Genomic DNA, 26,880 nt, shown 5'->3' on the forward strand with positions numbered 1-26,880 from the left:
TGCTGCTGGTTTGTACGTCACAGGGAATATAAGACAAAGTTCTCTGTGGCTCATTCCTCGCAGTGTCTTTCCAGTTGCAAGGATGTGGTTCGGGGTTTTGCTCCTCGCTTTCAATCTTTTCTCAGCCACACAAGTGGATGTCACGGCTGGGAATCAGTTCTGCTACAAAGGTACGTTGAACCTCAGCTGAAGCTTTGATTTTCTTGTGGATTTTAATTTTCTGATATCATTTTCTGATGTTAAAGATGCACCCGGGGAATCAACTACAGCTAGTCATCGTCTGGCATTTTTTGGTCTCAAATAATTCCAGATGTTTTTATGACGGAACACCATCGCTGACCGCTACACTAATACCGAATCAGATTAAAACTCAGTTCTGAAATGACCCTGGCATTCGCATTTTTAACGGTTTCAACAGCTCCTCACTCTGTACCTTAACTGTGTCGCAGTGTTTATAACCCCTTTCTTAAAGAGCAGTTTTGCCTTTCTTTGTGAGTTTCATGTTTTTTCTGATTCCGTTAATTCCAGGATCACCTTATGCTCACAAAGTGCGAATCAGCCTGAATGCAGCCCTTGGAGACCAGGCAGTAAGTTGACCTTAATTGCTGTTTAAAACGATTAAAGGATTTCGTAGGGTTTTTTTATTCACTTATTCATTCACAGGATGTAAGCATTGCTGACAAGGCCAGCGTTTCCTGCCCATCTCTAATTGCCCTTGAGTTTTAACGTTTGTTTATCCGTGTCACAAGTTGGTCTACATTAACGCTGCAATGAAGTTAATGTGAAAATCCCCTGGGATTGTTCCTAGCATCCCGTGGCATGTTCGGGTGCACCAAGGAAGAATTTAGCACGGCTGTCGGAGGAACCCAGAGGAAACCCATGCAGACATGGGGAGGATGTGCAGACTCTGCACAGACAGTGACCCAAGTTGGGAATCGAACCTGGGTCCCTGGTGCTGTGAGGCAGCAGTGCTAACCACTGGACCACTGTAAGATGGTGATGAGCTGCCTTCTTGAATTGCCGCAGTCCCATGTATTGTAGTTACACCCACAGTGCTGTTAGGGAGGGAGTTTCAGGGTTTTAGGCCCAGTGACAGTGAAGGAACAGTGATACATTTTCAAGTCAGGGTGGTGAGTGAGTTGGAGGGGAACTTGAGGGTGGTGGTGTTCCCATGTATCTGTTGCCCTTGTCTTAGGTGGCATAGTTTGCAGATTTGGAAGGTGCTGCCTAAGGAGCCTTGGCCAGTTCCTGCAGTGCATCTTGGAGATAGTACAGATGTCTGCGGCTGTGTGGTGGTGGAGAGGAGGAATGTTGAAAGTGGTAGATACAGGACCAATCAAGCAGGTTGCTTTCTCCAGGATAGTGGCAAGCGCATAGATCTTACAATGCAAAAGTGGCCATTCAGCCCATCGAGCCTGCACTGACCCTGTGATGGAGAATCCCACCCAGGCCATGTCCTAAACTGCACACCCACCATTTAACCTACACATCTTGGGACACTAAGGAACAATTTAGCATGGCCAATCCACTTAAGCTTCTCAAACATCTAGGCAAGTGGGGAATAGCGAGAGATAAACTATTTCCCCTTTGTAGGGAACTCCAGAACAATGGGGCATAACCTTAAAATTAGCACTGGGTTGTTCAAAGGTGATATCAAGAAACATCTCTTCATAGAAAGAGAAATGGAGATTCAGAACTTTCTCCCTGCCAAAAATGCTATTGAGATTCATAGTTGATTGAAAATACCAAAGCTGAAGTTGATAGATTTTTGTTAGGGATTAAGGAATTATTCACCATTCATATCCGTATTACCATCAACTGCTTCAGAATTCCCTCGCACTATTTTGCAGTCATGTAGAATCAATAAGTACTGAAGGAGGCTACTTGGCCCAAAATGCCTGTGATGAGGCTTTGATGAGAAGTTGTGCTTAGTTCCACGTCTGTAATGCTGTGAGCGCCCCATCCTCAAATCCCTATCCAACTCCCATTCAAAGTTTTCCCTCACCTCCCCTGTCGATCTTTCTCTGATGATTTTCAATCAACGAGCTCCAATTATTCACCAATTCATTTCCTTGAGCCCCTCTAGTAAACCCGCCACTCCCCCCCCACTTCATTCCTCGAAAACCTTGGTAGCTCAGCTCTTAACCTGTCCTGTTGCAAGGAGAATAGAATCATAGAATCCTACAGTGCAGAAGGAAGCCATTCAGCCCATCGAGTCTGCACTGATCACAATCCCACCCAGACCCTATCCCCATAACGCCACATATTTACCCTGCTAATACCCTTGACCCTAAAGAGCGTGACATAGATAGGATGCAAGGCTGGGCGGAGAAGTGGCAGATGGACTTCAACCCGGATAAATGTGTAGTGGCCCATTTTGGCAGGTCAAATGGGATGAAGGAGTATAATATAAGACTCTTAGCAGTGGGGAGGATCAGAAGGACCTTGGGGTCCGGGACAATGGCACTCTAAAATCGACCTCGCAGGTAGAGGATGTGGTTAAGAAGGTGTATGGTGCACTGGCCTTCATCAATTGAGGGATTGAGTTTAGGAGTCGGGAGATAATGTTGCAGCTTTATAAGACCCTAGTCAGGTCCCACTTGGAGTACTGTGCTCACTTCTGGTCACCTCATTACAGGAAGGATGTGGAAGCTATTGAAAGGGTGCAGAGGAGATTTACAAGGATATTGCCTGGATTGGGTGGCATGCCTTATGAGGATAGGTTGAGGGAGCTCAGCCTTTTCTCCTTAGAGAAATGAAGGATGAGAGGTGACCTGATAGAAGTGTTTAAGGTGTTGAGAGGTATTGATCGGGTGGATTCTCAGAGGTTTTTTCCAAGGGCTGGAATGGTTGCTACGAGAGGACGCAAGTTTAAGGTGCTGGGAAGTGGGTACAGAGGAGATATCAGTGGGTGGTGGTGGAGGCAAATTCGTTAGAGTCTTTCAAGAGACTTCTGGATGAGTACATGGGACTTAATAGAATTGAGGGTTATAGGTAAGCCTAGTAGGTATGGGTATCATCGATGCAACTTGTGGGCCAATAGGCCTGTTTTTGCTGTAGTTTTTCTATGTTCTATGTTTTAGCATGGCCAATCAACTTAGCCTACACATCTTTGGACTGATAGGACTTTTATATATGGATATTTATAGTCCAACCTTTTCAACCTCTCAAATTAATGGTTTAATTCAATTTACTCAGTAGAAATGAGTAAATATTTTCATTTAAAAAAATTGTTCAGCAAACAATTTTGTGATCAGTTTAGTTTTCCTAGATTAGGAACCTGGTGGTAGAACTTCTTGGAGTGCACTATTGATAATTTAGCTGCTGAAATTCTGGCTACTAATGTTCAAAAGATGCATGTGGTCATGAAATAGTGGGGAAAATGGCGTAGAGGCAGATGATCAGTCATGATCTGTTTGAATGGCAGAGCAGACACGATGGCCCAGACGGCCTACTCCTGCTTCTATGTTCCTCTATAACTAGGGGAGAGCTGGGACACTGAGTTGAGGTTGAGCGAGTCAATAAATTCTCTCATTAAAGAAAAACTTTGAGTCTTGCTTTCAGCTCAGATCTTGTTAATGTTTGTGAATAGCAACTGGGACAGGCGCAAGTGATGTCCCTGTTGCCGAATAGCTTCACGACACTCAAATTCCTCTGTTAGTTGAAGAACGATTATCTATACGAGGATGAACCCAATTCTCTGTATGACCCAGTTTGGTTAGTTTGCTTCCGTGGATTGTTGTAAAGTGGTATGGAGTTAGTGGGGGGGGTGGGGGGTGGAGAAAGTGCTTTCTTTTGAAAATAACCGGCCTGTGACAGGGAAGCAGCAGCCACTTCTTGCCGGGTGGGATTGATAAGGAAATCCCTCAGACACTTCTAGTCACAACTTTGAAGCTGTTTTCAGAATGGAAGAACAGGTTTGTTAGATAGTGGGTTTTAAGGACAGGACACTAAGATGTAGTGAAGATAAAACTCAGCCGACTGAATGGCCTCCCACTGTTCCTACATGGCCAGTGATTTAATAAAGATTTGGAGTAACTTCCTTGGTTTTGTTCACTGCGTTTACTTTATAAAGTCAAGAGTCCCTCAGTGGCAAAGGTTTAAAAGCATAACCGTATGTGTCTTTTAGCGCTCAGTACATTTGTTGTTCCATTCCTATGTGAGAACATAGAATTCTACAGTGCAGAAGAAGGCCATTTGGCCCATCGAGTCTGCATCAACCACAATCCCACCCAAGCCCTATCCCCACAACCCCGTACATTTACCCTAGCTGGGCCCCACGTCACTAAGGGGCAATTCAGCAATGGCCAATCAACCTAGCCTGCACATCTTTTGGACTGTGGGAGGAAATCGGAGGAAACCCACGCAGACACAGGGAGAATGTGCAGTCTCCACGCAGGCAGTGACCCGAGGCTGGAATTGAACCCAGGTCCCTGGCGCTGTGAGGCAGCAATGCTAACCACTGTGCCACCATGCGACCCAACATGATGGTACGGTTAAAGTAGTATTGTTCGTGAGCCTATGTAAATATTCACAATAATCCCCACAAACAGTGATTTGACTCACCACACTGTACCAGAGGATTTCATGAAGATACTCACATTAAGAGCTGTATAGCATTGGTTAATCACTGCTTGCCATGACCTATAAAGCTTTTAATACAGTCACTAAAGTAGCAATACTCTTGCTAACCTCTGATTGTGAAGGGGACATGACCAGACTGTCACTGAGCACAAGTCCAGCATTGCTGCACTGCGGCAGTTTGTTTGAGGTAGAGATGTAAAGTCAAAAGCTTTTGAGTGCTGGACTTACGATGTTAAATCTTGTTCACCGACAGTATATTTGGGATGAATGTGAACAATTCTACTTTCAAGCAACAGTGGCCTATGGCATGAGAAAATCAATGAACAAACCATTCAAGTAAGTGTTTCGTGAAATGAATCACAGGGGGAGTTTGAAACCACCCTCTCAAAGTAAAAATGTCAAGAAATTGCGATTTGAACCTAACCCACCTCTCTGCCTACCTACTTACAGTTTCAAATTAAATGGTGATAGCCAATGCACTATCAGGAATTGTATCACTCATTAAAACATTTTAACAAGGCTATAGGCGCCAGATTTTATCTCCTGCCACTTTAAGAGCATTCTAGTCAGGTTCCCTAATCTCAGGAAGCCCAGGAGCTAAAGGGAACTGAAGATTTCCAGCGCTGCTTGTGGGTCAAGTGAAGGAGTGCTTCTCCACTCGAAACAGCCATGATTGGACTCCCCCCTACCCCCAACAATCCAACAACCAGTCCCCATGATCCAATGCCCTCAAGATACCATCCAAGGGCAACCCCTGCCTCGCCAAAAGCTTTCCCATATCTCCCCCAGTCTCTCTTGCCTCCCATTACTGTCAGCCGCAATTCTAATCTCTCTGGTCCACCTACATCAGTATTCCCCTGGTTCCCTTACACTAATACCGCCAACCCCCACTCTAGCTCATCGATCTTAGCCTGACTCATTAGTCTCTCTGCACCTTCCCACAACAGTATCCCTCTTAACTCTAATTATTGTGATCATCAAGTGGTGTCCTCCTCAATACATGAAACCTTTCTCCCTACTCTCCACATACGCCTCTCCCACCACTCAACCTGGCTGGCTTTTGCCAAGAAACAGATTTCAAAAATGCTTTTCATATCCTAAACTCACCAGGGGTCCTGAAGAAAATCCTTTCGTCTGAATTTGCCGAAACTGCACCAAACTGCCTCAGCTGCCCTGCTTTCCCTATACCCTCCTGTATCAGACATAGAAACATAGAAACCAATTGCAGGAGTAGGCCATTCGGCCCTTCAAACCTGGTCCGCCATTCATCTTGACCATGGCTGATCATCAAATTCAATATCCTGATCCCTCCTTCCCCCCCATATCCCTTGATGCCTACAGAAATATAGAAACTACAGAAAGATAGAAACTATTGCAGGTTGACTGTTCTTGAATTAATTATTATCAAATGCATTTGACCATAATGGATATTAGAGGAATGAAGAAAAATTTGAGTTCGCCAACAATTGGAAGCTAACCAATGTCTAATTTACCCGGTCCCTTCCTTTCAGTTTAGGGAAGAAATAACATCATAGAACATAGAACATTACAGCGCAGAACAGGCCCTTCGGCCCACGATGTTGCGCCGACCAGTTACAAAAACAATGACCCACTAGCCTATACCAATCCCTTTTCGTCCATAAACCTATCCAGAGATCTCTTAAACGCCCCCAAACTAGACGCATTTACAACTGCAGCAGGCAGGGCATTCCAATCCTTCACCACCCGCTGGGTAAAGAACCTACCCCTGACATCCGTCCTGTAGCTACCCCCCCTTAATTTAAAGCCATGCCCCCTCGTGCTAGCTTTCTCCATCCGAGGAAAAAGGCTATCACTATCCACCCTATCTAAACCTCTAATCATCTTATATGTTTCAATAAGATCCCCTCTTAGCCGCCTTCTTTCCAACGAAAACAACCCTAAATCCCTCAGTCTCTCCTCATAGGACCTCCCCACCATACCAGGCACCATCCTAGTAAACCTCCTCTGCACCCTCTCCAACGCCTCCACATCCTTCTTGTAATGCGGGGACCAGAACTGCACACAGTACTCCAAGTGCGGCCGCACTAGAGTAGTGTACAGTTGCAACATTACACTGCGACTCCTAAATTCAATCCCCCTACCAATAAACGCCAAGACACCGTACGCCTTCTTAACAACCTTATCTACTTGATTCCCAACTTTCAGGGATCTATGTACACACACACCTAGATCCCTCTGTTCATCCACACTATTCAAAGTCCTCCCGTTAGCCCTTTACAGATAGTTACAGATAGTGTAGTCACTGGGTCAGTGATTTCGTTGGGTATTAAACTAGAAAGGGTGCAGAAAAGATTTACTAGGATGGACTTGATGGTTTGAGTTATAAGGAGGAGCTGGATAGACTGGGACTTTTTCCTCTGGAGCATAGGAGGCTGTGGGGTGACCTTCTAGAGGTCTATAAAATAATAGACAAGACATAGACAAGGTAGATAGTCAATACCTTTTCCCAAAGGTTAGGAAAATCTAAAACTAGAGGGCATAGGTTTAAGGTGAGAAGGGAGAGATACAAAAATGTCCAGAGGGGCAATTTTTTCACACAGAGGGTGGTGAGTGTCTGGAAAAAAGCCGCCAAAGGTAGTAGTAGAGGCGGGTACAACTTTGTCTTTTGAAATAAGAATCCAAAACTATGACAGCGTTATACATTTTGGGTAGGATTTTCCATCCCTTCCTGTTGGCGGGATCTTCGGGGCCTGCCGGAGGCAAGGCCACACCAACACTGCCCCCCCCCCACCCCCAACCACCCCTCCCCCCTACCCCCTCCTTCCCCCCACTTCACCCCCAACCCCCCACCTCCAGCAGGAGAGCCGTGCAAAACGTGGGAAAGGAAGATCCGACCACCAGTGGCCAATGGCGAGCTGCTTCCACAGCCACAAAATATGGTGCGGGGATCTGGGAAACCCGTCCTTTATCCCTGTTAGAGTATCAAACCATGTTTTACTCATTAATGCCAAACTGAGGAAAAAATGCATCAGCCCTACACCGGAATGGTTTTCTCTCCTTCCACAAAGTTCTCCAGGCAATTCCCTTCTGATGGTTTTTCTCTGTCTCGGAAATGGTTTGAAGAAAGTGAGAGATGCAGTGAGACAAACAGTAAACATGGTGATTGCCCCTGCCTGTGTTTCTATTGTCGGGGAATAAAATCATTCGTTTTATGAGGAAGGTTTAACAGTCGTAATGCGACACTAACTGCAAATCAATCACAGCTTGTCCAAAGTTCTTCGACAATAAAATTTGAAAGGCACATTTTGTTTTCACACGTTATTTTGGGAGCAGAGCCATGCATTTCACATATCCATGCCTGTTAATCTGAGCAAATAGCAAACATTGGTTTCTTGCTCTGTCAGAAAGTCCTGCATTGCAACCCAAATTATTCAACAGCACACTGTTTTGTTCTGATCCTCTTCTGTAAATAATTGCCTTTTCCAGGAACACAGTGGATTATAATCTCGCGATGAAACAAAGCACTAAAATTATGTCCTCAGCTCCATGCATCCTGGACATAATCAACCCCCATGAAAATCCTGTACTTCATTTTTGACATTGCTTGTAAATTCATAGAAGAATCATAGAATCCCTACATTTCAGAAAGAGGCCATTCAGCCCATCAGCCTGCACCAACTCTCCAAAAGAATATCCCACCCAGACCCTATCCCTGTAAATTCCACACATTTACCCCGCTAATCTCCCTAATTTATGCATCCTGGGTCACTAAGAGGCAATTTACTATGGGCTAATCCCTCTAACCTACACATCTATGGAGTGTGAGAGAAAACTGGAGTGCCCGCAGGGGGAGAATGTGCAGACTCCACAGGCAGTGACCTGAGGCTGGAGTTGAACCCAGGTCCCTGGCACTGTGAGGCAGCAGTGCTAATCACCTGTGCCGCCCCTAATGGGTTAGAGTCAATGGGAGAGGGTAGGATTCGATTGAAAGGATTCTCAAATGAAAGGAGAGGTGGATGCAATAATGAGTGACAGTGAAACCTTTGAGTATTTAAAGAGCAAAATCAGCCTGGAGCGGCAGCTGGTAATGGTGGCAGCATGGAGAAGGACTGTTTAGGAAGGTTATAAGAGGCGCTAGGGCAAAGTCTGAGGGAAGAGTCAGTGGCAGCACCAACACTCATTGTCCTGAGGAGCTATGATTAGTCACGGGGGTGGCTGGGTTGGCGGGGAGTATGGCAGCTGATGGTTGCTGAATGATAGGAGTTCAGATTAAAATGCGCTGGGAGGAGCTGTCTGACGAAGTTAGTAAAAAGTCTGACAACACCAGGTTTAAGTCCAACCAATTTATTTGATAGTAAACTCACTAGCTTTCGGGTTAGTCCCTTCGTCAGGTGAATGGAGAGTTCTGGCCTCAGACAGAGCATATGAAGCACAGACAGTTTACAGATTACTGATTAGAATGCGAATCTTTACACCTAACCTGCTGTTCAAGTCTTAAAGTGGCTAACAATGTGAGTGGAAGGAGCACTGATCACAGGTTAAAGAGATGTGTATTGTCTCCAGACAGCACAGTGAGTGAGGTTTTGCAAACCCAGGCAAATCACGGGGGTTACAGATAGTGCGACATGAGCCCAAGTAATCTGTAAACTGTCCATTCTTTCAATGATTAATTCTTGAGGCAATCAGACATCCTGATTCTCTACAACTTTTTGTCATTCTGCTATTGCAGCTCTGAGAGGGTTAAAAGGCTGTTTGTGGTAATTAGGCTGCCAAATATTCCATGAAAAGAGGTGACAACGGCATTGCAGTCAGCAGAGGGAGGTTTAGCAAGGCCAAACACTGATCTTTCACACTTAACCTCTTTGCTGTGGTCAACACCAAAACCTGTCTGTGCGGAGTTTGCACATTCTCCCCGTGTCCAGGTGGGTTTCCTCTAGATGTTCCGGTTTCCTCCCACACGTGTTAGTTCGGTGGATTGGCCACATTAAATTGCCCTTTAGTGTGTCGAGTTGTGTAGGTTAGCGGAATAAATATGTTGGATTTCAGGGGTAGGACCTGGTTGGATGCTCTGTTGGAGTGTAGGGTCAATGTGGAGAATGGCTTCCTTCTGCACTGTGTAGGGATTCTATAATTGTAATAGCTCAATGAATGCAGGATTATTAACGGAAGTGGGTGGCATTGTTACTTTCTTTAAATTGAACATAGGGCCTGTTAGCGGATTTCCCCATGGTTACTGGCCTAACATCACGGCTCTTACTCTTACTCCTGCATGAGTGATTCCTTTTACCATGACGAGTTTTATTACACAGACTGATTTTGGTTTCTATTCCTATTAGATGACATAGAAATAATACCACCTGCACTCTCACTTCTGACTACATCTGAAAATATTCTCTGATATCAGAAAACAACATGGCATGGTGGCACAGTGGTTAGCACTGCTGCCTGTCAGTGCCACGGACCCGGGTTCATTTCCGGCCTTGGGTCACTGTGCAGTGTCTGCATGTTCTCCCCGTGTCTGCGTGGGTTTCCTCCGGGTGCTTCAGTTTTCTCCTACAGTCCACACTGGCCATATTAAATTATCCCTTAGTGTTCTGAGATATATAGATAAGGTGGATTAGTGGGGTAAGTATGTGGGGTTACGAGGATAGGGCTTGGGTAAGTTGCTCTTGTCAGGGAATCAGTGCAGATTCGATGGGCCACCTTCTGCATTGTAGAGATGCTCTGGGCTAGATAGGGTAGAGGCAGAGAGATTCTTCCCACTTAGAAAGGAAACAAGAACTAGAGGGCACAACCTCAAGATAAGGAGGGGGAGCAGTTTAGATCAGAGTTGAGGAGGAACTTCTTCACTCAAAGGGTGGTGAACCTCTGGAATTCTCTGCCCATTGAAGTGGTGGAGGCTACCTCGTTGAATATGTTTAAGCCACGGGTAGATAGATTTCTGATAGATAAGGGAATTAAGGGTTATGGGGAGCAGGCGGGTAAGTGGAACTGATCCACTTCAGATCAGCCATGATCTTATTGAATGGTGGGGCAGGCTTGGAGGGCTAGATGGCCTACTCCTGCTCCTATTTCTTATATTCTAACAAGGGGCCAGCTCCTGCCCTCCACATTGCTCCCAATTCTTGAGAACAGTCAACCACACAGAGGGGACCTGGTTTTATTCATAGTCCACAATCCAAGCTTGGTGTTTTTTTGGTCTTTTGTTCCCCTTTTTCTTTCATGGAAAGCCAGCATTTGTTGCCCAGTTCTAGTTGGCCTTGAACTGAGTGTCTGGCTAGTCCATTTCAAAGGGCAATTATGAGTCAGCCTCACTGCTGTGGCTCTGGAGTCACATATAAAGCCCAAGTAAAGATGACAGACTATATCCTTAAGGCAATCAGATGACAAGCGATGGTAGTTTGCTGATCACCATTGCTGTAGCTTTATCTTCCAGATTTATTCATTGAACTTTAATTCCTTCAGCTGCTGTGGTGGGATTTCAACCCTTTTCCCCAGAGTCATTGCCAGTGCCTCTGGATTATTAGCACAGTGACAATACCACTACACCACCAAGTCCTCCAGATCTGTGCTTGCATAATATGCAGGTACGAATATGAAGGTTGCATGTTCTGTTATAGAATCATACGTCTGACAGTGCAGAGGGCTGCACTGAACACCATCCTGCCCAGACCCCTTCCCCATACCCCATGCATTTACCCTAGCTGGTCCCCCTGACACTAAGGGGCAATTTAGCATGGCCAATGCACCTAACTTGCACATCTTTGGAGTGTGGGAGGAAACTGGAGCACCCGGAGGAAACCCACACAGGCATGGGGAGAATGTGCAAACTCCACACAGACAGTCACCCGAGGCTGGAATTGAACGTAAGAACATAAGAAATAGGAGCAGGAGTAGGCCATCTAGCCCTTCGAGCCTGCCCCACCATTCAATAAGATCATGGCTGATCTGTCGTGGCTCAGTTCCACTTTCCCGCCTTCTCCCCACAACCCCATAACCCTTGCCTACCAAAAACCTATCTACCCGTGGCTTAAATGAATTTAGCGAGGTAGCCTCTACCACTTCAATGGGCAGAGAATTCCAGAGATTCACCACCCTTTGAGTGAAGAAGTTCCTTCTCAACTCCGTTCTAAACTGTTCCCCCCTTATCTTGAGGCTGTGCTCTCTAGTCCTGCTGTCCTTTCTGAGTGGGAAGAATCTCTCTACCTCTACCCTATCCATCCCCTTCATTATCTTATACGTCTCTATAAGATCCCCCCTCATCCTTCTAAACTCCAACGAGTACAAACCTGGTCTATTCAGTCTCTCTTCATAGTCCAACCCGCTCATCTCTGGTATCAGCCTAGTGAACCTCCTCTGCACCCCTTCCAAGGCCAAAATATCCTTGCGCAAGTGCGGCGACCAAAACTGCACACAGTACTCCAGCTGCGGCCTCACCAGTGCCCTGAACATGTGTCCCTGGCATGGTGAGGCAGCAGTGCTAACCACTCGGTCACCGTGCTGCCCATCTTGTGGTTAGCCATTGACCCAACTCTCTTCAGTATTTGATTTTGTACAATAAAGCTTTATCGGGCGATAAATATTGAGGGCAAATATCCCATTCCTAGACCTGGGCGTTTCCAATTTCTGTTCTGTGTGTCTTGATGTAATTTTTTGTGAGAGGAATTGTTTCCAAAAGTAGAGATGTTAAATTTCAGTTGTACTCTATGAATGGTATGCTTTGTCTGTTTAGTGCTCAAAAAAATACTTTTCACTGTATGCCAATACATATGACAATAATAAGTCAAATCAAATCAAAAGTTTCAAAGAATATAAAATGTCAATCTCCACAGCTGGGTGCAACCCTGAGAGAAAAACCATCAGGATATCAGAATAGAGTTTTTTTTTGTTATTTTCATGTAATGGTCCTCTTCATCAAACTTAAAAGTATTGACGATGGGGTGAGTTTGCACATGGAGTATTGTGTTCAGTATTGGTCTCCTTATTTAGGGAAGAATATAACTGTATTAAGAATTAACCAGACAACACACAGTAAGTGCTCAACCTTCCAAGCTCATTAGCAAGAAGAACATACATTCAACACAATGCACTGCTAGGTGTTCTGCCAATTTGTACAATTAGCAGTTATAGTTAATTACAGCAAATGAGAAACGAGCAACTTTCTAATCCTTCATTTGTATACATAGTCCATCAATCATAGCACAACTTTTTGCCCTTTTTTAATCCAATAGAAAACCATCTCCTTCATTAGAATAATATGTCACCATATCTTGTTTTTTGTATTTGTCATGGTAACTTGTCTTTGTTTCATCCTGTGGCCAAGGCTGAGAAAGCAGTGTTTATGAAACTGACACAAGGCTAGATTCGTCTCTTTCCTGAACACGCAGCCGCTGACCTCAGCGAGGCCTTGTCTGATAATGAGTTCTTTCCATTCTTGCTGACAGAGTTGCTTCCCATAGTTGTTGTAACTTAATTTCCACAACTGCAGTAGAAGTGATTCAGAGAAACTTTACTCGACTAATACCCAAGATTGCACAGGCCGAGCTTGTAATGCTGGAGTTTATAACGGCTAGAAAAGGTGGCTTGATTGAAACCAATAAGATCCTGAGGGGTCTTGACAGGGTGGAGGTGGAGAGGATGTTTCTACCTTTGGGGGAATCTAGAACCAGGGGCCACTCGTTTAGGACAATGATGAGGAGAGTTTTTTCCCTCAGATAAGAACATAAGAAATAGGAGCAGGAGTAGGCCATCTAGCCCTTCGAGCCTGCGCCGCCATTCAATAAGATCATGGCTGATCTGAAGTGAATAGTCGTGAGTCTCTGGAACTTATTTACTGCAAAGGTGATGGAAGCAGAGTCTTTGAATATTTTTAAGGCAGAGGCAGATAGATTCTTGGTAAACAAGGGGGTGAAAGGCTATTGGAGTTGGCAGGAATGTGGGGTTGAGGTTACAATCAGATGAGCCATGATCTTATTGAGCAGGCTTGAGGGGTTGTGTGACCTCCTCTTACGTCTATTTCATATGTACATATGTTTCCAAACTGTCTGTTGTACGTAATGATGATGAGATTAAGGAAGAAGATTTCCAACAATGAGCTCCATGGAGATCTTGACCATTTGAACCATCTTGAATCTACCATTGTTTTGAGTGAAAATCTTGATGCTTCTCCTGCTCAGGGCATGATAACGTGTGAGGAAATGTAGCCACAGAGCAGTGTGCCGCGGCATGGTGATTCACACCGGTGCACCATCAGACAAATGCTCACCGTGGAGTCGAATTGGTGACTCAATAGCAACAGATGAATTAGCAGAGAGGGAGGGTTACGATTAAAAGTATTCTTGGAATTTCATCTCATGACTCCTGACTCCCACCACCCCCACCCAACCCTCCATGCTTCACCCATTAGTCAACCAACACATCTATCCCTGTTGCCTTCCTACACAAACTGGAAAGCAAAAGGACTCATTACCCAATTGGATGAGGCTTGACTGTCCACCAAGCAGCCTTCCCTCCCCCATCTTAGAATTATAGAATCTCTACAGTGCAGAAAGAGGCAATTCAGCCCATCGAGTCTGCACCTACGCCCGTAACCTCAAGTATTTACCCTGCTAGTCCCCCTGACATTAAGGGGCAATTTAGCACGGTCAATCCACCTAAACCGCACATCTTTGGAGTGTGGGAGGAAACTGGAGCACCCAAAGGAAACCCACACAGACACACAGGAAGAATGTGTAAACTCCACACAGTAACCTGTGGCCAGAATGGAACCCTGGCCCTGAGCGCTGTGAGGTAGCAGTGTTAACCACTCTGCAACCCCCATCTTTAATATTTTTAAGTTTGATGAAGAGAACCGTTACGTGAAAATTACAAAAAAAAAACTCTATTCTGATATCCTGATGGTTTTTCTCTCAGGGTTGCACCCAGCTGTGGAGATTGACATTTTATATTCTTTGTAACTTTTGATTTGATTTGACTTATTATTGTCATATGTATTGGGATACAGTGAAAAGTATATTTTTGTGTTCTAAACAATGCATACCATTCATAGAGTACATAGGAGAGAAGGAAAGGAAGGGGTGCAGAATGTAGTGTTACAGATATAGCTAGGGCGTAGAGAAAGATCAACTTAGTATCAGGTAGGTACATTCAAAAGCAGGGAAGAAGCAATTCTTGAGTCAGTGATCTCAGACTTTTGTATCTTTTTCCTGACCAAAGAAGGTGGAAGAGAGAGAATGTCCCGGGTGCGTGAGGTCCTTGATTATGCTGGCTGGTTTTCTGAGGCAACGGGAAGTGGAGATGGAGTTGATGGATGGATTGGGCTACATTCACGATTCTTTGTCATTCCTGGCAGTCTTGGACAAAGCAGGAGCCATACCAAGCTGTGATATAACTGGAAAGAATGCTTTCTATGGTGCATCTGTAGAAGTTGGTGAGCGTTGTAGTGGACATGCCAAATTTCCTTAGTTCCCTGAGAAAGTAGAGGTGTGGTAGACATTCTCAACTACAGCATCAGCATGGAGAGACCAGGGCAGGTGATCTGGACATTTAGAAACTTGAAGCTTTCTCCCCTTTTCTACTTTGTCCCCATTGATGTAGGCAGGAGCATGTTCTCCACTACACTTGCTGAAGTCAATGACAATCTCCTTAGTTTTGTTGACATTGAGAGAGAGATTATTGTTGTCGCACCAGTTCACCAAATTTTCTATCTCATTCCCGCACTCTGTCTCGTCATTGTTTGAGATCCGACCCACTACGGTGGTGTCATCAGCAAACTTGAAAATTGAGTTGGAGGGGGGTTTGACCACACAGTCATAGGTGTGAAAAGAGTTGAGGGAGGGGCTGAGGCTACAGCCATGTGGGGCTCAGCTCTCTCAGGAGATTTTTGTCATATTTTGAACTTGATCGCCATTTTGTGTACTGCCCGTGTCCCTTGTTGAACCTATTTCCTAGGGCAATTCAAGGCTTTCGATTCGGCAATCTCTAAGGGGATATGCGTGTAACTTTGGCTTCTGACAAGGTTACTGCACGATTAAACAAAAGGGAATGTGGCTTCTCTGTCAAGGCTATTGCCTGTTTAAACAAGAGGAGATAAGCAGGGTGTGAATATATCAGGTTTCCTTCAATACCAGGAGATGCCATTCAGCACACTGCCCTGAGAGAGTGACACAACCAGTTCCTAACACTGGCATAAGCACAAAATACTGTGGATGCTGGAACCTGAAACTAAAACAGAAAAATGCTGGAAAGCCTCAGCAGGTCTGACAGCATTTGTGGAAAGAGGATAGCGTCAACGTTTCGAGTCAGGATGACCCTTCATCAGAGCCTAACACTGGCAAGTGAGCTCAGAATCAGAAATTCCAGTAGCTGAGAAAGAGGCCACTCAGCCCATTGTACCTGTGTGCCAGCCCTTTGAAAGAGTTACCCAATTAGCCCCATTCCATGCTCTTCCACTTAAAACAAACCCAACGAGAATTCAACACGAGCAGAAAGGTATGATCATAATTAACATGCTTATATCTGCATTATGTTTTGGCTCAAGCTTTATTTAAACATTGTGCATGATTAAAGAAGTGGAATTGCTGATTACGTTGAGACTATGGTACAAGGAAGTGTAGAAGCAGGAATAGGCCATTCGGCCCCTCATGTCTGTTCTACAATTCAGTGATCTTGAGATCATGGCTGATCTATATCATATCCTTTAATATTCTTACCTAACAGAAATCTATCAATTTCAGAGTTACAATTTTTCATTAACCTGCAGCCTGAACAGAATTTTGGAACCAGAGAATTTAGATTTGGCAAGGTACTTCTGCAGCCCTGACTGGTCTGCCTCTAACTTTTAGCTTACGCCCCCTTGTTCTGAACTTCCCACAAGGGGAATTTTCTTTTTCCTAATTCCTCTACAAACTCTACTCTACTACTCTACAAACTCCTGACACCTCAGTAACTCCTCTCACTGCTCGATGGAATGCAAACAGTTTTCTTTTCAATTACTTTATTGGGGGTGTCGCTGACAACGCCAGCATTTGTTATCCATCCCTAATTTTCCTTGAACTGAATGACTTGCTTGGTTATGTCAGAGAGTATTTCAGGGTCAACCACGTTGCTAAGGGTCGAGAGTCATATGGAGGCCAGACTGGGTAAGGACGGTAGATTTCCTTCCCTAAAGGGCACTGATGTTCCCTTCCTTCCTGAGGTGCAGTACCAGGACTGAATATTGTCGATGGTGCCTATCTAGAAATTTAGACAGCTGTAGCATAACTTCCATCCTTTTGCAGTAAAGGCCAACATTCCATGAACTTATTGAATCAGTGTACCAGAATTGACATTCTTAATTGGGCTTATGTATTGTGTCCCACTCTGGTAATGTCTTAAATTTAAAATCCTTGCCCCTGTACAAATTCGCTTCATGGCCTCACCCGCTCCCCCTGCACTGTCCACTTCCAAACTGTGTGACCTCCTCCAGCCCTACAAACCTCTCAGGTCTCGGTATTTCTTCACACCTGAGTCCAATATTAATCACTCCAGTATTTACCCCCAAGTCTGCCATTATGACAATCCGTGTGAAGGTGTCCCCCTGAAGCTTGCAGTCGGATGTGGCAACGGCGTAATAGTTTTGTCACTGGAACTAAATAATCCAGAGACCCAAGGTGATGCTCTGGGGACCCAGGTTCGAATCCCACCCCGGCAGATAGCGTAATTTGAATTCAGTAAAAATCTGATGATGACCATGTTGTAAAAACCCATCCTTACCTGGTCTGACCTAGACGTGACTCCAGACCCACAGCAATGTGGTTGACTCTTAAATGCCTTAAGGGATGGGCAGTAGATGCTGGCCCACCCAACAATGCCCTCATCTCATGGACAAATAAAAAAAAAATCATGAATTGTATTCCTTCAACATGGAATCCCTACAGTACAGAAGGAGGCCATTTGGCCCAAGTCTGTCCTGACAATAATCCTCACCCAGGCCCTGTTCCTGTAACCCCACACATTTATCCTGCTGATTCCCCTGATTCTAGGATCAAAGACCAGTCCACCCAACCTGCACATTCTTTGGAGGAAACCGAAGGGAATCCACGCAGACACGGGGAGAATGTGCAAACTCCACACAGACAGTGACCCAAGACTGGAATTGAACTTGGGTCCCTGGTGCTGTGAGGCAGCAGGGCTAACCACTGTGCCACCGTGTATTTGGCTTCCATGTGACTTGAACAACCTTTCCATCTTCAGATCAGTTCTTTTCTTGCGGGCTGCTTCCCCCACCAACGTTTTTCAAATCATTTCATTCCGTACATTTCCCTCTCCGAGTAAATATGAACCCAACGTCAGTCTCAGTAGACCTGCTCACTTGTCAGCTTAATGTGGCCACTAGATTTTTCTCTTTCTGACTATAACACCCACTTTGTATGGTACCACCTGCTTAACTGGAAGCGAGTGACATACGCAGAAAATGCCCTGCTATTAAAGTCATTATCTTTACAGTATATCCGATGTGCACATATGCGAGGAAACAAAGAGAATCTCGTTTTACTTTGTGGTCATGGATTCCTCTCGCATGTTGGAACCTCTTGCCAAGACGGATGTGGAGAAAGCAATCCGGTATGATTAAAATGATTTGTGTAAAAATTTCCACCATGTAATTTGCAATGAGCGATCGGCTGGGTGAGGCTAATCTTGTGCCTTTAAACGTTTCAGAATGGTCAGATCGCGGTTCAATAACGCCTTCTCCCTGGACGATCGCACACTGGAGTTCCTGGGGATCGAACCCACCTTGGCCCCAGCCAGTGAGCCAGCTGTTACGGTCTGGCTGATTGTGTTTGGTGTCATCATGGGCTTGATTGTGGTTGGTTTAATTGCGGTGATCGTCACCGGTTACCGTGACAAAGTGAAGTGAGTACTCTGAGTTATTTTTCTGTCCCCTTGAAGGGTCAAACATCTAATTGCTGAAAAGTTGGCTATTTTTGAAATAATACTCGGGGAGCAAGAAATATTAAAAAGGGCTTCCCCTCGAGATGACATGGGTGAAAGTTGAACCAATGAGGACACTTGGCAGATATTCTAGTGCCCTGAAGGAGCTTGTCCCACGAGCATTCTCTTATTCTTAATTCTTATGATCTTGGCACGGTGGCATGGCGGTTAGCACTTCTGCCTCACAGCGTCAGAGACCCGGGTTCGACCCTGTCCTCGGTCACTATCTGTGTGGAGTTTGCACATTCTCCCTGTGTCTGCTCCTCATGCTCCAGTTCTCTCCAAAGATGTACGGGTTAGGTTGATTGGCCATGCCAAATTGACCCTAGTGTCTGGGTAAATATGTGGGATTTCGAGAGTAGGGCCTGGGTGGGATTGTGGTCGGACTCGATGGGCCGAATGGTTCCTTTTGTATTGTAGGGAATCTATGATTCTCTTATCTCATAGAGGTAGATTGTCACAGAACCTTATGCCATGTAAGGAGACCATTCAGCCCTTCATTCCTGTCCTAGAGATCTTTGAAAGAGCTGTCCAATTGCCATTGGTAATCAGGAATCTATTTTGCCTCATGGTGTCTGTTCTCTCGATGTCCGTGTTCAATGACAGTGCACATATTCTCCACTGGTTAAATCCAGGAAGCCCATGGATATCCTCAGTGAGAAATGCGCCACTTGGAATATTGGATTGGGCTACTTCATTGGTACTTATTTATTTATTCGTTCATTGGGTGCAAGCATTGCTGACTAGGCCCAGAATTTATTGCCCGTCCCTTATTGTCCTCCAGAAGGTGTTGAGTGAGATGCCTTCATGAATTACTGCAATCCCTGAGGTGTAGGTACATCCACAGTGCTGTTAGAGAGAAGATTCTAGGATTTTGACCCAGTGACAGTGAAGGAACGGCGACATATTTCCAAGTTAGGATGGTGAGTGGCTCGAAGGGGAACTTTCAGATGGTGATGTTTCCAGGTAGCTGCTGCTCTTGTCATTCGTTGTGGAATAGGTCGTGGGTTTGGGAAGTTAGGGTTAGGTTTAGGAGCAGGGAGGTCTTATCGAAGGAGCTTTGGTGAGTTGCTGCTGTCTTGTAAATGGTACGCATTGCTGCCACTGTACATGAATGGTGAAGGGAATCTACTGCCAATTAAGCGGGCTTCTTTATCCTGGATGGTGTTCAGCTTCATGAATGTTGATCGCAGGAGTGCAAACTTTAAGTACTTCAGAACATCTGATACCTTATCTGGGCTGGGCCCTCAGCTTTGTTGTTTGTGATTTTTGTCTGCCCCAGAGTATCTCTCAGCACGTGCTGAACTCACCCATATGTGCCATGAAGGAGGAACTGCATCCTGATGACCTGCCAGTGGTGTCTGTCGATCCCTCAGCGGAGTTGCCAAGTTCTACTGTCTGCCTTGACTGTCTGCAAGACCCTGATTTCTGATCATATTCATATGATTTCTTGCTTCTAACTTGGCCATCTCATTCAAGGGCTCTTGAAGAGGGTGGTTGATGGTTGTTAGTTTTCTGGATAACTTTCTGGGCCAGCCTGTCACTCTGGAAAGCTAGGTTTGTCCACGTAGTAAGGGCTTTTGTCTTCGTTGTGCTGTTGTAGGTGGCCTGCCGATGCCTGGAGGAGCAGGGAAAGCAACCAGTGGGATAGAAGAGAGTGGACAGGAACAGCTGGGAGAGGTGGGAGGGCAAGGAGGGCACTGTGCCCGAGGACAGACACTCTGTGGGTTCTCCTGTCTCCATTTCAACCAATGTGTGGGGCAACTTTACTTCATCAAGAAGATTGGCACTGAGCTCCATCACCTGCTGCAACAATGTGCATTTATCTAGCGCCCTGGATACAGGAAAACATCCCGAACATTTCCCAGGAGTGTCATCAGACAAAGTTTGACACCGGGTCACGTGGGGTGATCATCGGACAGGTGACAAAAAGCTTGGCCAAGGTCTCAAGGAGTGTCTTGAAGGAAGAGAGAGAGAGGCCTGGGAGAATATTCTAGAATTTGGTAGCCGAAGGTAGAGCTCTAAGGCTGAAGCCAGTCAAACCGAGGAGACACAAGAGGCCAGAATCGGAGGACTGAAAAGATGTCAGGGGATTATTGGGCTGGAGAAAGGGACGGGAAAGCACTGAAGGGATTTGAACTTGAGTATCTGAATTTCAACAGGAAGTAATTACAGTATTGTTCCTTGTAAATGAAATGTATATTTTGTGTTAATCTGAACAATATATACCTGTACCACTCAGAGGAACCGATGGTAGCACTGCTCACAATCAGCAGTCCTTTATCCCACCCCCTGTCCCCAGGAAGCAAATCCGTTATTGGACAATAGGTCCCTATTAAATATGCAAAGAGTGGGTTCAGGCAGGGGCCATGGACACCTATATTTCACTCGTTTTCAGCTCACTACACGCACATGAATGTATCAGGCCATAGTGGATACTTCGGGGCATGTTTTACATCTGGGGAATGGGCATGAGGGGTACTGATGGATGGGGTGGCGAGGGAAGGGATGGCGACAAGAGAGGTTGGCGAGGGAGGAGGTGGTGTTGGAGGATGTGGTGAGGGAGGGGGGTTAGTGTGGGAGGGGGGTGGCGAGGGAGGGGGGTGGCAAGGGAGAGAGGAGTTGGTGAGGGAGGGGGTTAGCGAGGGGGGGGTTAGCGAGGGAGGGGGGTGGCGAGGAAGGGGTTGGCGAGGGACGGGTTGGTGAGAGAGGGGGTTAGCGAGGGAGGGGGGTGGCGAGGGAATCAGAGAATTTTAGCCAGTGTCTTCCGTTGAGCATTTTTTTATGTTCATTAAGTGTTAACAGGAAAGTCAACTGTCCCGTTGGCAAATGTACAAAAGATTGAATGAAATTGAAAAGGTTGAGGCACTGGGGTGATGGGAACTGTGGGGACATTTGTCCAGGCTTAGAGACACACTTATACAGGATGAGACCAAAGACCAGGGAGCGAGATTTGGATCACCTCTGCTCTGTTTGTCTCAATGACTCAGTAAACTCTCTGGAGAATGTTTTTTATTGGATTACAAATTGTAAGAACTGGGCCAGCTGCCCTCTGCCTCTGCCCAATTCTCCAATCCAAGAAGTTTTGCTCTAATTACCCTCCAGAGCCTGGTTTAAAGTGTTCAACATAGGATCACAGAGTTTTACAGCACGGAAAGAGGCCCTTCGGCCCATTGTGTCTGCGCCGGCCATCAAGCACCTATCTATTCTAATCCCATTTCCCTCGGTCCGTTGCTTGCTATGATGTTTCAGGGGTTCATTGAAATGCTTCTTAAATGTTGTGAAGGTTCCTGCCTCTACTACCCTTTAAGGCAGCGCGTTCCAGATTCCCACCCCTCTCTAGGTGAAAATTATTTTCCTCAAATCCCCTCTAAATCCCCACCCTTGCCTTAAATCTAAGTCCCCTGGTTATTGCCCTCTCTACTAAGGGGAAACTTTCTTCCGATCTACCCTATCTACGTCCCTCATAATTTTGTACATCTCAATCAGGTCCCCTTTCTTTGCTCGAGGGAAAACAACCCCAATCTACCCAGCCTCTCTTCATTGCCCAAGCAACATCTGGGTGAATCTCCTCTGCGCCCCCTCCAGTGCAATCATTTCCTTCCTCTAGTGTGGTGGCCAGAACTGCACACAGTACTCTAGCTGTGGCCTTATGAGTACATCACTCGTACAAGTCATCCAGACTCAACTGTTCTGCACCCATTGAGTGTTTCCCCTGATTTCCCTTCGCTGGTGCGTACAATGGATTGATCTTCTCAGGATAGAATCGTAGAACCCCTGCAGTGCAGAAGAAGGCCATTTGGCCCATTCAGCCTGCACCCACAACCAGTCCCTATCCCTGTACCCCCATATATTTACTCTGATAATCCCCCTGACACTAATGGACAATTTACTATGGCCAATCCACCTAAATTGCGCACTTTTGGACTGTGGGTGGAAACCCATGCAGACACGGGAGAACATGTACACTCCATACAGAAAGTCACCCGAGACTGGAATCGAGCCCTGCTCTCTGGTGCTGTGAGGCAGCAGTGCTCACCAGTGCGCCACCGTGCCACCCATATCTCCATTCATAATGAAAAGGGAGGTTACCGTGAGCAGATTTTGTGAATTGCCTGCTCTGAAACTCTCCGAGTGTGGTGATATAATGTGCTGTCTTTTCCTATTGATGTTGAAACCATTTGTGGACCAAACTAAAATAATAAATTAATCGAGGCAACCATATCTTTAGCTGGATGTTGCCAATGATATTATGCACTTATCTGCTTTAAACCTTGGAGTGTGTTGTAAGCCTTGTTACCATAGTGACACTGATCCTGTGCAAGAGGATCTAGCTTGGCTTGGTATGTAAAGCCTCTGGTAGCTTTAAGCTTCCGGCTTTTGCTGACCTTTGACCTACAGTATGAAGTGTCATCAGAAACAGTCCCAGGGTGTGTTTAACATAGATGTCCAAGAACTTCCAAACGTTTATCAATTATACATGGCAATGCTCAGGGATAAATAAGCATAAGGGACCTACCAGAATCATCGCCTTCTGAGCTCCAGTGAAATGTGGTCTGAGAGCTCATTTATTCTACACCTCCGCCGATGCCTGCCCCCACCCCCCCTAAATCTTTCATTCTATTCATCAACTATTTACACATCCAACTTCCCCCAGCACCCCCATCCCCTCTTCACAGTCTCTTGCACCTGTCATATTTATCTCCAACAGTGTTCTTAGCTCTCTTATAGAATCACTACAGTGCGGAAGAAGGCCATTCGGCCCATCAAGTCTGCACCAACAGTAATCCCACCGAGGCCTTATCCCAGTAACCCCACTGATCCCTCTAACCTGCGCATCTCAGGACACCAAAGGGCAATTTAGCATGGCCAATGAACCTAACCCACAGATTTGGTCGGCGCAGGCTTGGAGGGCCGAAGGGCCTGTTCCTATGCTGTAATTTTCTTTGTTCTACCTGTGGAGTGTGGGAGGAAACCCACACAGACATGGGGAGAATGTGCAAACTCCACACAGACAGTGACTCAAGCCGGGAGTGGAACCCAGGTCCCTGAAACAGTGAAGCAGCAATGTTAACCGCTGTCCAGCATGCCGCCCCTTAGAAGTGATTTGTTTTGTATTTGTTTATGGGATGTTGGCCACGCTGGCTGGGCCAGCATTCATTGCCTATCCTTGAGAACACTTATGAGACAACCACATTGCAGTGGGCCTGGAGTCACATGTAGGTCAGAACAAATAAGGATGGTAGATTTCCTTCCCTTAAGGACATTAGTGAACCAGATGAGGTTTTGTAACGGTGGTCGTAATTCGACTTATTAAATATTGATTTTCATCATCTGCCATGGTGGGATTTGAACTCACATCCCCAAAACCTCTGGATGGCTAGTCCAGCAGCAATACCACTGTGCCACCAAACTCACCATGTTCCCCTTTGAATGCACTTGAATCAGTAGACAGGGACTCTTGACTCTGGTGGGTAATATAAAGATATAAACCAGATATTCTCTTTTTGTTCCTCTTCGAACGATCCCTTTATAGAGCATGTTGGAACTATTCATTCTCACGAGACCTGGTCAGTTTCTGTGAAAGTTGAACTGCAATATTCTGATCCATCAATGTTAAAATGATCCAATTGTTAAATACCCTCTATGGCTTGGAATGCAAAGATGTGCAATCCCAATGTCACCATCCAGAATGAACCCTGATGGACAAAGAGAAGAATGGAGATTATTCTCAACTGGAGTTAATGATACTTCTGTAAATTCTGTAGGGATTCTTTTCTTTCTGCTTCTGCTTGTTTGGCCTGTGCACACAATGCTTTCACATGAACATGAGTGTCTTAGATATCGGTATTTTGAGAGCTTCAGGAATCAACGCAACATCTGGAATAGTTCTGAACACCCATGAGGTTCTGTTATGACACAATATTTTACTGGATTAGGTTGCTGCCTCTGCTAGGTTGGAAGAAATGTGAGCTCCTCAGCCTTGACCTCAGGGTTTCGGGAGTCTGTATTCTGCAGTTGTCTCCTCGGCCAGTGTCAGAGCTTGATTTCTCTCCTTGAAGCTCAGTCCCTGCATGAGATTGTCCCAATGTCATTGGCGTCCTTGCCAGAGGAGTCAGGTGGTTTGGCATCCTGCTGACAATCATCAGTGATGTTTCAGTCACACTCTCGTAAGAGTATTATTATCCTCATTCATTCTCTCTTCAAGAAGTAACACAAAGTCCAGCTTTTGCTCCTCTGGCTGGTCTCTGTCGTCAGCAAGTGGTCCAGTTTTCTGCTTCATCCATACCCCGCTCCCAGCCCCTCCACCTGTGTGTGTGTGTGTGTGTGTGTGTGTATGTGTGTGTGTGTGTGTGTGTGTGTGTGTGCCCGTGGGGTGGCACGGTGGCACAGTGGTTAGCACTGCTGCCTCCCAGCACCCAGGTTCAATTCCCAGACTCGGGTCACAACCTGAGCAGAGCCTGCACATTCTCCCCGTGTCTGCATGGGTTTCCTCCGAAAGTCGTGCTGATTAGGTGCATTGGCCATGCTAAATTCTTCTTCAGTACAGGTGCCAGAGTGTGGCGACTAGGGTGTTTTCACAGTAACTTCATTGCAATGCTATTGTAACACTACTTGTGACACTAAGAAATAAACTTTAACATCGTCTTGTCAGGGTGCATGTGCGTGTACCCTGTAATGGACGGGCATCCTGCCCTGGGTGTATCCTGCCCTGGCGTCCAGTGAATGTTGGGATGTGCTCTGACTCCCTGTATTGGGGAGAACGGTTAAGTGAAAGTGAAGCAAAGTTTAGTGGGCAACCCTGCCTTGGTAACAAGGAGTTTTAAAATAAGAGCAAATGCAGTAGCGATGAATAGATTCCGAACCCAGGCTGGAGAGGCGTTTGAGCCAGTCCTTGTACAGCACCATAATGATTTTTCTGAAGATGCCTTCTTCATTACAGGAGAGCAAGAGCCTCAGAAGAGGACAGTGAAGAAAACGAAGATAAAAGTCAGAGTGGAATTGAGAATGGGATCCACTGTAATACACTGAGTGACACTGAAGGCCGAAACAATGAAGCTTTCTGTCCCGATGATAACAAATTAACCCAGCTATAAAAATCAATGACTCACCCTCTGCTTAAAGGATCTTTACCACCTATCGTATTTTCATAGAGGAATCACACCCTTTAGTAAGAGCTCTTACCAGCAAAATACTAACCCACAAATCATCTCCATTTTAATTTTTGCCTTTCTGAATATCTGTGTTTATTTTTTGTTAAATGGACAGAAGTGTAGGGTGGTCAAAAATCAGGGGGCTCTGTCGCAGCGAATTTGGAGTCTCTGCAATTGTGTCTGAAGACTTGATCCCTGGATCTGCCTTTTCTCCACAGCTGGCTGACATTTACTACACAAGGGTTACTGCACGGGGAGGTCCTGCTCTACAAACTGAGCAACAAGGACCGAAGATCCCTCAAATTAACACCATAGCCTTACTAAGAAGGGCAGTATTAGAACATCTTGCTCAAATGGGGAATCACTTTCACCTCAGTATGACTGCTCTTACCTATTTAACGTATCACGATGGCACAGTGGTTAGCACTGCTGCCTCACAGCGCCAGGGATCTGGGTTCAATTCCCTGCTTGAGTCACTGCGCAGAATCTGCACTTTTCCCTGTGTTTGCGTAGGTTTCCTCTCACAGTTCAAAAGATATGCTGGTTAGGTGCATTGGCCATGCTAAGTTCTCCCTCGGTGTACCCAAACTGGTGCCAGAATGTGACAACTAGAGGATTTTCACAGTAACTTCATTGCAGTGTTAATATAAGCCTACTTGTGACAATAATAAATAATAAAGAAATATTATCTGTCAAATCATGATTTCAATGTGGGACCAAATAAACTGGAACCTTCTGGAAAATAACATTTATAATAATTATTAATAAGCCATATGGAAAGATTTACTTTGCCAATTTTAAGAATGGACAAAAATCTTAACTACTTTGCGGATGTATTTATGGATTATTCGAAATGAATTGTCTGTTATAATTCAAAATGGATTGGTTTTGTGTGTTAGCCCAGCCCATTCATTGCAATCCTCCTTCCCCCATTCTCCTGTAACCCCCTAAACTAGCCCCCCCTTCCACAACCACCCTCCCCTGCCCGCCCCCTATCCACCCCCTCCTGCATCCAACCCTTCAGGCACCTAGCCACTGGACAACACCTTCTGCATCTGCCCACACCTCCTCATTCTGTTCCTCAATATTGGACCAGTTGATACTCTCTCTAGGCGAAATGTTATGTACCTATCCCCTGTCCCAGAGCAGGCACACAGATGGGTAGGGGGCCTGAGACATTGTAGTACGG

General features: G+C 45.6%; 1 protein-coding gene across 1 annotated transcript; it reads left to right on the top strand.

Moving 5' to 3' along the window:
* The first annotated feature begins 24 nt into the window (after positions 1–24).
* Positions 25–26,569, top strand: cltrn (collectrin, amino acid transport regulator). Its single transcript, XM_080204162.1, has 6 exons — positions 25–170; positions 529–587; positions 4,838–4,920; positions 18,052–18,168; positions 18,265–18,459; positions 25,481–26,569. The coding sequence occupies exons 1-6, from the start codon at positions 83–85 to the stop codon at positions 25,632–25,634; spliced, it is 696 nt and encodes a 231-aa protein (XP_080060288.1). The 5' UTR covers positions 25–82; the 3' UTR covers positions 25,635–26,569.
* Positions 26,570–26,880: the final 311 nt, after the last annotated feature.

Source organism: Carcharhinus amblyrhynchos, chromosome 15 (assembly GCF_965287045.1).
Source record: "Carcharhinus amblyrhynchos chromosome 15, sCarAmb.v2.hapA, whole genome shotgun sequence".
Classification (NCBI taxonomy): domain Eukaryota; kingdom Metazoa; phylum Chordata; class Chondrichthyes; order Carcharhiniformes; family Carcharhinidae; genus Carcharhinus; species Carcharhinus amblyrhynchos.

Coding starts and splice junctions, on each gene's coding strand:
- cltrn (XM_080204162.1), top strand. CDS start 83: ATGTGGTTCGGGGTTTTGCTCCTCGCTTTCAATCTTTTCTCAGCCACA. Junction 4,921..18,051: donor TCAATGAACAAACCATTCAA/GTAAGTGTTTCG, acceptor TTATCTTTACAG/TATATCCGATGTGCACATAT. Junction 18,460..25,480: donor GGTTACCGTGACAAAGTGAA/GTGAGTACTCTG, acceptor TCTTCATTACAG/GAGAGCAAGAGCCTCAGAAG.